Source organism: Strongylocentrotus purpuratus, unplaced genomic scaffold (genome assembly GCF_000002235.5).
Source record: "Strongylocentrotus purpuratus isolate Spur 01 unplaced genomic scaffold, Spur_5.0 spur5_scaffold_11, whole genome shotgun sequence".
Classification (NCBI taxonomy): domain Eukaryota; kingdom Metazoa; phylum Echinodermata; class Echinoidea; order Camarodonta; family Strongylocentrotidae; genus Strongylocentrotus; species Strongylocentrotus purpuratus.
Window position 1 is genome coordinate 12,393,985 of NW_022145596.1, and position 13,814 is coordinate 12,407,798.

At 34.9% G+C, this 13,814-nt stretch overlaps 1 protein-coding gene across 2 annotated transcripts in view; it reads right to left on the reverse strand.

Moving 5' to 3' along the window:
* Positions 1 to 1,383: 1,383 nt before the first annotated feature.
* Positions 1,384 to 13,814, reverse strand: part of LOC588915 (putative oxidoreductase GLYR1) — a 40,774-nt gene continuing 28,343 nt past the window's right edge. For both annotated transcript variants that reach the window (XM_030980667.1, XM_030980665.1), the window contains 6 exons: positions 8,222 to 8,332; positions 7,428 to 7,529; positions 6,506 to 6,668; positions 5,530 to 5,709; positions 4,383 to 4,507; positions 1,384 to 3,513 (listed from right to left, as the gene is read on the reverse strand). In XM_030980667.1, the coding sequence (XP_030836527.1) occupies positions 3,439 to 3,513; positions 4,383 to 4,507; positions 5,530 to 5,709; positions 6,506 to 6,668; positions 7,428 to 7,529; positions 8,222 to 8,332 (756 nt within the window). In that variant the 3' untranslated portion in view covers positions 1,384 to 3,438. The remainder of the gene's footprint in view (positions 3,514 to 4,382; positions 4,508 to 5,529; positions 5,710 to 6,505; positions 6,669 to 7,427; positions 7,530 to 8,221; positions 8,333 to 13,814) is intronic.

Below are 13,814 nucleotides of genomic sequence, written 5' to 3' on the forward strand. Positions count from 1 at the left end.
CAGAGAAAGTGTTGACTAAGGTCTCATCAGATTCAGCTGTAGGCATTACACGTTTACTTGTAGTGTTGAGAAGCCCTTTCACTATACTGAATAACTTCTTCTGATCACCATGACTTTCATCAATTTTTGTTGAATAATGTTCGGTAATTGCATGGTTGATCAATTTATGAACAGTATCTTTTTGCAGATTGAAACTGTCCCTATTAGACGTGGTCTTGGCTTTGCGCCAATGGCGTTCACATCTTCTACAGGCCTGTCTAGCTAAACGGATATCCTCGGTAAACCAAGGGCTTGACGGCCTCGATCGAACAGTCCTGGTGCTGATCGGTGCATGTCTGTCTAGAACACCAGTGAGCTGTTCCTCGTAATATATCACAGCACAGTCTACTGAATTAAGTTCAATGTTTATCCCTGCAAGTGACATACACACATCATCTGAAAATTGTTTAATGTCCACTTGTTTCAAATTTCGAGTTTTAAGCGTAGTTGAGAGAAGAGGTATCTTAGTAAGGTTAATCGTAGCCATGATTCCATAATGATCAGAGAGTCCTGGATGAAAATTAACCTCCGAAATCAGGTCTGAAGAGCTTCGAGTAAGCAGGAGATCGAGGCAGTGGCCGCGTATATGGGTAGGCCCATTAACATATTGCACAAGGCTATGTGACTGCAGTAAGGACTTAAAGCGATTTGCATTACAATCAGTAGGATTGTCTACTTGGATGTTGAAATCACCACATATCAAAATGTCAGACGGATGAAATAAATAGTCCTCAATCATGTTTTCAAATTCTTTTAAGAACTGATCAAAAGCGACAATGTTCCCATGTTTATCACGACCAGAACGATAAACGTTTATGACCCGGGCTGATTTTGAATTACATGTTACTTCTAGGTGAATAGACTCAAAAGTGTCAAATTTCAAATGATCACTCTTTTGACGCACAGGTATGTTTGATCTGTGAAGAAATCCAACCCCGCCTCCAACTTTGTTCTGTCTAGGTACATGAAGAAATGAGTAGCCCATGGGAGTGAGTTCAGCAATCACTGCGCTGTCATATGGACGCAACCACGTTTCTGAAACGGCAACGATATCTAAATTATGCTGCAGTACGAGTTCAGTAAAGTCAATCGATTTGTTCCGTATCGACTGAGTATTTATTGAACAGAAATTCAACTTCGATTCATCATTGCATGGCAGAGATCTCAGATTGGCATGGCTTGTGTCTACATAAAGATAACCCACAGCAAATGGGACATAGTACCTTTAAAATGATTCAACAACTAACAATAGCTAGATATTCTTTCGTGCACACTCTCTCATCCTCATTTCTTTCTTTTACATTCAATCCAGAATTATAAAAAAAACATTTATTTAAAAACTAATGACGCTAAAATGTTTAATTCCAGACAAGAGTACAAGTACAAAGCAATAATTATTATTTTAAAAACACATCTAAAAACAATAAAGAGGTATTCAAACAGAGTTGGAGAAATTCACAAATACTATTAATACATAGATTGAAAAGGACCTTTGAAGAATGCAAAGTATTTCAAATTTACATTGAAGCAGTTATTTCTTCACATGCTAAAAAATTCAAAAACATTAAATGTATGGTGGTGGTGGATCACGTGCTGATGACAGCATACATTTTTTACAATTGATATTAATCAATAATACTGAGCTAATTCAAGATGGAAATCCTTACTGCACCTCCTCAATGTTGATGTAATTGGACCAAGAAACTTGATTTGCATAAAATCCCCAACACACATACGGGCCATCTTAAAAAAAAAAATTGATTGATAATATCTTAAAAACACTAATACACAACAAGGATTATCCCAATGATATTCATTGAAAATGATCAAAAGCTTGTTGCCTTTTTTTTTCTTCTTTGAGGCACCCCATATGGGACTGCACGCGTGTCCACACACAAGCTAAGAAACATTGTATAAAGAAATGTATACAGAAACTGATTTTGACGAGATCGGTTGACATAACAGCCGTCCAATCATGAGCGTGTGGTCACGTTAAGCCCCGCCCAGTTATACCATTCTAGTTTGACCATACGTCCACACACAAATTCTGTGATTGTTTATCGATTTCTAGTCAGAAACGGTGCCCAGACCCTATACCACGGCCCCCTTGAGTAAAAATAAAAGGGGGAAAAAATGGCACTTAACAACATTCCCCCCTTTTGATTAAGAAAATTGGGTAAAAATAGGGAAGAATAGAGAACATAAGGGAAAATTCTGGAAAAGAGGGAAAAAATTGGGAAGAAAAAAAAAATCATCAGGAAACCGATTTAAATCGGGTTATTATCAGGCCTGTATATGACGTATCGTTAGTAAGCGTACACACACACACACTTTCATCGTACAGCTATCCCAAAATGGGATAGCTATACAATGAATTTTGTGTGTGTGGACACGGGTGTATGTACCAATTCATTGTGTCATAGCAACAATACTAATTATTCTGTGGGATTCTCTGTGTGAAGATTTGTTGTCAGCACCAGAAGTTAGAATAGCTCTGAACCTCTGAAAACATATAATCAAATTGGCAACATACAAAAAAGCTCTGATACTTGTCAACATAATCGCACATAGTTCTCTTACCCATGGAATAAATTCATGAGAAATACTATTCACACAAAATATCAAATCCTCTCCTCAAATTGCATTTGTACAAAAGGCATTAACAGGATGAAGATTTTTTTGTCCATACATACACACAAAACATTTGCTCTTTTTTTTCTTCTTGTATAAAGAGTGCTTCTAAAAACATTTAAGAACTATACAGAGAATTTTGTACACTTACCCCCTCAAGACCCCGACCCCACACCCCCCCCCCCCCCTTTTTAAACTTTTGGCAGCACTGATCTTTTTTTATTTCTGACATGTATAAATAAGAATAAATAAACTGACCCCAAATCTTGTAGCTTTCTTGAATTTGTATGAAAAACAGTGATTTTGAACTTTTCAAAGAATTTCTCACTATGAATTATCCAATAAAAGCTGTGATGGAGCAAAAACCAGTTACCACTTCACCATTATGTGAATCTCAATTTTTACACCAAGTCATGATCAGATATATCTACAGAGAAATTTATCTACAAAAAAATTTAAGAACATTTGATTAAAAAGAAGAACAGAACTGGGGTTCAATTCCTTCAGAAATAACAAAATAAATTTGTAAAAAGCATCAATTATTTTCACAATTTAGTCCATGAGGAGTAGTAAAAAAAGAACACTAGAGCACATTAACTCCCATCAAGCACTAGTGGCCCTTATCTTCTTTCTGTGACCTGGAACCGCTAACCACTGCTTCTTGTCATAGACCTTGATGTTACAGAGGGAGGCGAGGGCGATGGGCGTAATGTCCAAAGGATTTTGGAATATGAGAAAGCACAGAGCTAGTCTTGTGCATCCAGTCTCTTAGTGGGTAAGTGATTTATAGATGGCCGATGTGTCCTTGTCTCCTAGCCCCATATTCTTTGCTCTCTTAAATTGCTGCAAAACAAAATCAATGTAAATTTGTATTAGTTATTTGCTGAAATAATATCATGCTGAAATTTCTGGCAGAATTATCAAAAAGTATTTTGCTGAACCGTCGTTTTTGTCAAAAATGTGTATTTTTTGAATTTTTCAAATTCTCCCTACCGCATACAGCGACTTCACTCTCAATAGAAATATGTGATCCTGCTGAAAATTGGAAATTTTTAAAGATTACCGACAAGTGTGCCAAATTTTTCTGAGATAATTTCTCAAAGCGCTAGTATATTACTTTAATCAATGCTAAATTTCAAAATTTGTAACTATCTAAATTATTACCATATATCGTATTACAACAATTTCATATTCACACACTTCCTAAAACCATTGTGTATTAAAATCGTCATGATCTCCAGTTTAGATAAAATTTGTCTGCTGAAAGCCACAAGGAAATTGCAAAATTTCTGGAAATAATTTTAAACTTTGAAACTTATACAGAAACCCGTTCTTAGAGCAATCTGTCTAAAAAGACCATTTTTTGTCTCTCTTAAGACGTCTTCATATACAGGTTTCACAGTAATTTAGAAATCAACAGCAGACACTCTTTAAAGACCAAAGAAGTGATTTTTTTTATGTTTTTAATTTAGGTACTATGTCCCATTTGCAGGCCAAAAAAATGAAAAGATTAAATTCCAATGGCATTTGAAAGATAATACTAATTTAGAACTTCCCTTAAAAAAAGGAGGGCCTAGTAGTTTGTTGAATCGGCGTAAGTGCTACCAAGTCAGTAAGTGATATTCTGATTTTCAGAACAGTGTACCGAATGGTCGTACGTTTTGTGCTGCACTTGTGGCTCTGATTAGATGCCTGAAAAGTGAGTGCCTTACCTCATTGACGGCTGATGCGACGGGGAGGGGTTGGTCTACCTGCTCTGACATAGCTAGGGCCAGCTTCAGATCTTTCTGTTGGTATTTCAGGGGGAAAGCTGGTGGGTACTTGTTGGCTAGGATTGCTGAAAGTCAAATAGAAAGACAAGACATTTAAGGCTTATTCAGATATGACACAGTGAAAAAAACACTTTAAAGAGACTTGTTAAGATGAGAGAAGATGGTGCTAAGGTAGTAAGACAATCTGAAAGTTTGAGTGAAAACGGACCATTATTAATGATAAACATTGAGAAAAACTGATCTGATCGATTCCAGAATTCTCCCGATCTGATCGATACCAGAATTCTCCCAACTATATTTTTATAATTTAATTAAATTTAATTTTAGATGAATGTAAATCTTCACAAAGCAATGAATTGGCTTTTTATACCATTCCAGACGTTGAAAGATTTTTAAATGCTTATTTTCACGTAAAAACAGTTGGGAAAAATTTAATGTTAGAGGGTGCCACACAGTCTTCAAAGAAAACGATATATATCTTTGTGGTTTGAGAATTTTTTCAGGAATTTTTTTTGCCTTTTAGAGGGTTAGTACAGTAGAAGGAATATAAAGTGCAACATTTCATACACAAATTACGCAGTATTTTTATCAACCTTCAACAATGTTACAGAGACACTTTAACAAAAATATATGAATGGCTTCTGGACTCAACAAATGTCCTGCATATATTCAATGAACTTATGTACTGAAGTTACAGAAATGTGAAAGGTATTGAACTTTACGCCATACCAACAATAAAATATCATCACGGTTTTGCCCCATCAAATCCTTTATGAAGGTCATAGGATTGGAGGTGGTTACAAGCTTTATCAGTTTTAGAGTATGAATAGAAAACTACAACAAACTATATGCAGCTATATAAATCATCTCGAACTGTGAATTGGCACACAACACATGCCACTAGACCACGAGATGACACAACAACTTTATATCTCTCATTCCTTTTCTGTTTGTTGGCTACGGTCATTTTCTCAACAGAGATACACTGTACCATCTTATTGCAAATAAATAAACATATATTAAACTTTCTAGACAATGAGTTTAAGAGCAGTTGACAAAATCTATATTTCACTCTCTTTGCACTTACCTTTTCCCTTTCCACTAATAAGTGGGTTTGCGATTGATCCAAGATTGAGAATGTCTAATAGAACGCTTTGACTGAGGCCTGACTTATCAGCCAGGGCCATCCCTTCTGCAAAGCAGCACATGACACCGCCTATGATCATGTTGATCACCAGTTTCATCCGAGCTGCATTGCCCGTGTCAGCTGGAGGATGACAAGAGAAGAAAACATCTTTGATAGTGGTGTTCATGAATGGTACGTTAGCCAAAAGCTTTCGTTGAAAAGGGGTGTATTTCCACGATACCATTGAAACTTTAAAAAAAAAGTTTTTATTGATGTTATTTTAACATTATTCTGGATAAGCTGGGGTAACTTTTACTTTTACATCTAGGTTAATGGAGTAACAACCCCCCCCCCCCCCCCTCCCCGGACAAGTTTACAAAGATTCATTACAATTCTCAGAGGTATGATTTACAAAAATAAAGATGAAATACACTCCTAAAAATGTTTGTAATACACCGACTGACCAACCATTAGTGTAGCTAAAGGTGATCACCGGGGTTAGATAAAGAAGGCAAAGGGGAAAGAAAAAAATAATTTTAAAACACCCTCCCACACCCTTCCCCCATTGGTAGCCTTGCTAATTCAAAGTTGATTCATAATACCAGTGCCCCGTAAATGCCCAAAACCAAGCTACACTACACCATTGTGACCAACTTCATTATCCATACTACTTCAAACATCATTTGCATGGATACAAGGTCTAAAAAAAAAAAATTAAAATGTTGTATTGCCATTTAGTGGTCAAAACTTGGGTCAGTCAGTCAAAAAAAAAAAATTCCCCTCTTTTGGCTAATATTTCTCAGTTTTTAATGCTTTAATACATATTTTCTTATATATTAAACATTTTTTTATCAAAAAAAATTAAGAGAGTTCAAGATTTTTAGGTCAATTTCAAAGGGCAATACAACATCTTTTTGTTTTACACCCTATGGCTTACAAAGATAGAACGCCTTCTTTCCCATGGCTTGAAAACATGATTCACACTCATCATAGAGCTCTTTATCTCCTGCTGCGATGATGATGAGAGAGCCTTCCATTGCTGGCTGAACGCTACCACAGACCGGGGCCTCCATGAAACGACCATCTCGTGCTTGTACAGCCTACCGGGATAGAGGGATTTTAAACAGGTCAATGACAAACAGACAGGTATTGATCAAACAAGACTTACTTCAGGCAAAGTTTAAACGCCACTTGGTGCCCCATAATTCTGTTGATTATGGTGGAAGTCCACCTTAGTACTTCTAAAGATAGTTGTAATTGTAATCAGTGAAAAATTGAGCAAATTTTGATACAATTAAAATATCATGGATCAAATACAAATTTGTATCTCTGTGAAGCATCTTTCGAGGTCCTGTCCCATTTGCTTTTTACTATAAAAAATAAAAAAATCACAATAGTACACATCACATGGGAGAAGACCTTGTGAAGTATGTCACAGAGTTGCCAATTTGTGTTTGATTACAACTTCATTTATATAAGATTTTTCTAAAAATGTAACTGACCCTTTTCTCTGATTTTATTAAAAACCAGTCAACCAGGGTGGACTTTAATTTTACTTTTAGGAATCCCAAGCCAAAACCTCTGCAGCATCGATATCAGAAAGCAAGCTGCCTGCATAAATTACTTAATCATCATTCAGGTTTATTTTTTATAACTTTTTTCTTTCTTTTAAATTTCAAATTTTATGCTATTATCCGATTAGAAGGGATTTGGGGCAATATCTTCCTTTGCTCATAATATGTTGTTTTTCCTATTTAGAACAATATCTTATTAAGTATTTTTCTTGTTCAGAACAATATTCTATTTCCTGTTCCTAGGGATGTAATCCTCAACTTAATTCTATGCTTAAATTGTCTCACCTCTGAAACTCCTGTCACTGTGCCTATATCCACCGTTGACATGTCAACAAATGCCTTTCCTTCGGTGATGCCTTCTAAAACACCATTCTCACCAAATACAATCTATTAAGGAATAAGAAAGGAATTGTTATCTTATCTGTATTATGGGAAACTTTGGTAATCTGTTAAGTACAACTAAACCAGTAATGATTATTTGAATACTTTTACCTGTATAATATAACATGTGTAATAAATAAGTTAGCAGAATTATGAAACATGGTTGAAATCCTTTGCACAAGAAATTTTTTACAGAGTGTCTTTTAGATTTTCTAGGGGTCTTTTTAATTCCTATGACAATTGTAATAAAACTTTTTTTTAGGAGGGGAGGGGGTAACAGACTTACCAAGGGTGTCACCACTTAAAAGACTATTTTTAAAGATGATTAAATTTATTAAAATACCCTTTGGGACCTAACAGACAAATATAGTTTTCACCATAGACCCCTCCATAGTTTAGCTTTCCAATTTAATGCATTCACAAAAATTTATACAATTTTTGTTAGTCTCTCAAAATAGAATGTTTATTTATGTCATTGCAAAATGTCAAAAATATATGAAACAACTAAACTATCTGCAAACGAAGAGGGTTTGGGTTGAACCATGCATGCTAAGAACACAATGCAATACTCATATTTAAAGTGAATCCCACTGCAGTCGTATACTTATCCTGGAAGGAGAGACCTGAGGATTATTTTAATGTTCACTACCAACCCCCCTCCCCCCACCCCTCCAGCACACATAAAACCATCTACATACCGCTCTGACTGCCTCTGAGTCTGATACCATTGAGAATGTGATGTCACAAGATGCTACAAGGTCTGATACCGTCTCAGCTTGTGTTGCGCCAGCCTTTACAAACTCTTCACACTGTAAGATATAACATACAACAACATGATTAGAATCAAATTCAATATAAATACTAAACTATTCTTTTTTCTTTTTTCTGAGGAGGCTGTCACAGGGGCAGATCTAAAAAAACAGAATGCAATGTCATTTCTCACTACTTATTTAACCTGTTTACTTGCCCATGGATTCCCCTAGTTCCACTAGTAAATACTAGAATAAATACACTGTATGTATATTTAGTGTGCACATTAAACTTTGTTAGTATGCTGCCCTCTCCAGGCAGGAAAATTGCAATATCAGAGAGCCAGAGTGATGGAGATTTCCAGGTGTTCATGAACAAATATCTGATTACAATACATGTTCTATAAATTATCTTTTGCTAACAAGTATTATCACTTTATAACAAAATGTATACCCTGTCAAATGTATCTAATCAACACCAACAAATATCAAGTTGATATTACCATATTGTTGAGACCCCAAAATTTATTTGCCACATTTGTAAATTCTTTTTTACTAATTCAAGACTATAGACAACACGATCACTGAAGCAGAACACAATACAACGTATGAAAATATGTCATCACAGAATCAAGTCTGTGCAACTTAACTAAAATATTCTCATAGAATGACTAGATGCTATGAAATGTAATAAATGCTAGAAATAATTATCGCTATTGAAATTCTTTGAAGAAGAAAAAAAAAAAAAGGTTTATGTGTACTGTTACATGGACTCCAAATCAACAGAAATGTTATTGTGATATCAATGAGATAAAGAAAACACTGCAACACTATATCGTGAATAGAGAAAAATATGAACAAATAATTTGTTGAAAAACAAACTGTGATTCCAATCAATTTAAAGAATATTCAAATCAGCACATAGACTAGACCTACAGTACTTATTAACAATGCTGCATTTTTTTTGCCAGAGCTCATTTTGATCTTCCTGAGTAAAATTACCCATTTTTTCTACTTGTAATTTCATCACCTAAATTTAAGGCCAGTCTGAATTTAATTTCCCTTTAATACATGTAAAATCAACCATATCATTCTTCATACAAAATCAACAATATCCAGTATCTATATGAAGATAGCAAAGTTCAATATCTTCTGCAAGTCTGAATTATTATCTCTCAAACGTTTCCACAGCAAATAAATTGTATGATAAAAATCTATATGCTTTTGTGCTGATAAAGCTCACAAGCCCAAGCCCACGCCCACCCCCTCCCCTTTTTTAAAGATAAATATTATAGATATCATCAAAAATCACAATGCAATGCCAAGAAAATTAATGATGTTGTAGGCTACAGGCTACAGACCAACAAAACTGTCTGACAGGGATGTACGTGTAGCAGAAGTCCATTAACACCAGAAGGAAAAGATGTAGACAGATATATTTTCACAGCACTCATGTTTATATATACCTCAGCATAATTTTCTGAGAAAAATTCATCAGTTTCTGGATAAAGACCATGTGATTCCTATGCAAGTCAAAGAAAATTACCAAGTTTTCAAAATTATATAAGCTACAAAACTGTTCATCGAAATAGATATCATTGCAAAGATTAAGATAGACATTTAACTTCTTTTTTTCTTCTCCTAAATACATGTAGACCCATTTACACTGTGACCCAGACATCTAGATACAATGGAAGTTGAATAGCATTGTAATGTTTTGTAGCACAACTTGTAAATGGGCCTTACAAAAGTCTGCTGTATTATGTAATTCAATTATTCAGATTCGAGGAACTTCAAACGCTCTATAATGGTATGAATTACCCTTTCTCTCCCTCTCTAGGGGTGACTGAATGAATTGTCCATTTGTAAATTGTTGTTAACTATCCTTCAGACTGAGTAATGCGAGGTACTCTTCTGTACCAGTCCAAGTATAATGGCTCTATTCTCCTCTATATATTTCCCTTAAAAGCCTTTAAATCAGCATGACTTATATAAACAGATTTTGCCGCCTGCCTTTTCTAATTATATCTTTACGTATTGGTCTTGTCTGACCTGTCTCGAACAGGTTTCTTTTTGTATATTACATGTACGTACATATTTTGCTCTTTCTATTTGTCTGACTGTCTGCATTTGCGTCTATCCATCTTTTAGCCACTTTACATGACCTTTTCTTTTGAAGAAAAATATACAGTCTTGATCATATTTCAATTCATATGGGCATATTAATCACTAGTATTTACTTTTTTTTAAAAACAATTGTGGCAGACTGAATAAAGCAAGGAGGGGATGAGAACAATTATTTGTAGGCTAAACAGCTTTGGGAATAACTGTAGAATACTCCAGTTACACAAGTGACCTTAGGGTCCAAACCTAACACTTACGTGGTGACGTATTCTGAAGCTAAATCCAGTTTGGTTATTAAAAAAAATACAGTATCAGTAACGAAAGCTTACATTCTATTGTCAACTAAATAAATGGTGACGAGGCATGAGCAAATACCCTTTGCTCTGACAAGGTTTAAAGACGAGTCTGTACCAAGCACCAGCTTGTATGACAGACAGGAGGTCCCTGGGACATCCAGGCTGCTTCATCTCCCATTAACTTGGTTCACGGTTCAAGTTTGCAAAACTTCAAGGAAATCACATTCATAACAGCAATTGTACTTTAGTTTCCTTAGGCTGAAAGTCTGCCAATCTACAAAGGAAGTGTGATTTATTGACATAAGCTCATAAAGGGTATAGTTACCTTTTCAAAAGCTATGGAAAAAGAAAGGGGGCAATTCTTCTTCATTTTTTGGTGGGTGGGGGCAGTAATATCATGGTGATCAAGGTACAAATTAAAGGACAAGGTAATTCAGATTATTGATTAAGATTACAAAACGATTGAATTTTAAACCAGTTCATTTTATTTGACAGGGACAAGTTATATAAAAGAAGCAAGCAGATGAATTTCAACAAACGAGGAACTATATACCGGTAAATAAGAAAACAGACCTATATATTTACACCACACACAATTTAAGGTGCTTTCCGATAGAGATGTTGATGAAAAGTAAGTCTGAGTAAACAATGTTATTTGATAGGATGTAGGTGCACTGTTGCAGCTAGTCTACACATATTAAACAGACTCCATTTTGCCACTATAATGATGAGATTCACTGTGGAGATTTAACTACTAAACAAAAATTGGAAGTGAGGTCTGTATGTGTCTTGGCTAAAGTTCTGGATTGGAGCCTTTGGGTGATAATTAGGGGAATGACAATTGATGGATTGCCCTTGAATAAGATCCACCTGTTGATTTCAATCTTTCCTTATACCTTGCTTGAGACTTGCTGACAATGCAGCCTGCATTCCAACTGCTGAAATACAGGTGAATGCAACACCTTAAGAAAAACTACTTTGATGAAAGTAACATACAAATATACATGAATAGGGCTTCTACTTGAATAGGCCATTTTTCGTAATGTAACCAAATTTAATGCATAAGTCTTTGTGAAGTGCCTCGATACAAATTATCTTATTCACCTGATAAGAAAATAGTATTTCAATAGTCAGAATACAAACTGCAGATATCAAGTGTTGCTAGGTAGGTCAAGCAGTAATGTTAGCCCTACCCAGCAACAACTAATGTACGCAGTTAGGATTCTGTCTATTGAAATACTATTATTCTTAATCAGGTGAATAAAATAATTTGTATTGAGGCACTTCACAAAGACTTGTGTATCAATTTTGGTTACATTACCAAAATGGCCTATTATCAGGCAAGGGTAGTGAGATTGATAGGTTACATAACATTCAAATCTGCTGATTAATATCTATTTATTCACATGACACATATTTATGCATGAAATTTGCCTCTGGGGTGTCCGTTTGCGGTACCAACTGTACAAAATGTGTATCATACTTTGGGAGGGTATATTTCTGGCATGTGCTCCATGTCCTTGTATGAGCAGTTCAGCTAACTAGGCCAGTGTATAGACAAACAGCCACCTATAATGCCATCAATAACTACACCATCATCTTAACACTACATATTGACACATTTTAACCAAAATCGATATACTGGCCCAGTTTATTATTATATTTGTGCCAGCTGTTTTCTTCTGGCATAAATCTGGTAATGCTAAGTGGGGCTGCGTTTTCAACTGGAAAACAGTTTCAAGGTTAGTTTTATTGGGGCCCAAGTTAAATATATTTAACTTTTACACCCAAAATAGGTTTTTAAAAAGAAGTCCACCCTGATATTTATAGAAGCAGAAAAATGAGAGGAACAGGTCAGTGAAATTTTTAGCAAATTCCAAACAAAAATAATTAATTTATGAACTTTTGAAGTACACGAATTGGGATGTATCTTGTGGAGTATTCTCCCATTTGCTATGTATATTAAATTTCATTTTCTTATTTATTGGTGAATTTTATATCATACAGGAGTTGCATATAAACACATTTGTTATGATCATATTTTCTAGAGGAAAAACAAACATTTCTGATTTTGTTTTAAATAGAAAAGAGCTTGCAAGACATAACTTATTTTTAATCAGAATTTGCTTAAACTTTCACTGACCTGTTCCTCTCATTGTTCTGCTTCTATTAAAACCAACTAAATACCAGGGGGAATTCCCCTTTAAATTCTCAATATAAATTTCATTTTCAAGGTGTGGGAGTGCAGGATAGAAAAAAGGCTATGCACTACAAACAAAAACAGCACCTTCACCTTGTTTTTCTTTCAAATATGCAACTGCAGAAGCTACAGAGATAGGTAATCACAAAGCATCTGGCAGGTAGCAGATGTGTGTTTATTTGTTTGTGTTGTTGCATGCTATCTTCGCATATGACGTATGTGAATGAGTGTGAAAAATTACCACGAACTACTACTAGGACTAGGTCAACAGACTTTTTTTATTTATCAATTGTCATTTTCATGTTCTGACTAAGAGTAAGAGTCTAGAGTCTGTCCCATTGTCAGAGTAGTCAGTTATTATTTCCTTTACTCTCTGACTGCCAAATGCAAAGCTTTTATCACAATATTCTAAATAGAGCAAAAAATGGATGCTACTGTATGCTGCCCCACGATTAAAAAGACTTTCTTCGTATTAAAAAAAAGTAATTGGCAATGAATTGTCTAAATATTTATCAAACATTAAACACTTTACTGTATACTTTTCATAAACTAGTTTTCATTTTGTGTGAAAAGGGATCTATCTTCTATGCTGGCAGCTCAGTTTCTGTAACAGTGTGATAAATCAGACTACAACTATATAGCATAATAAGGTCATTAAAGAAAGAAAAATGAATTCATTTCTACATCTAGATTCTTATCAAACACACTAGAAATTAATATCATGAATAATAAAAAAGCATGTTTCTTCCTCGAAGACAATTTATTCTATAAATAGATGCTAGTGTACCTTTTCTTACAGTCTGGATAAAGATAATCCCTATCCCAAATAAAACTTTTCCCAGTCTACTTTACTTTCTCCCAAATAAATACCTTCTCTATGTTTCATAATTTCTCTCATTTCTTCTCTGTACATAGCATAGGA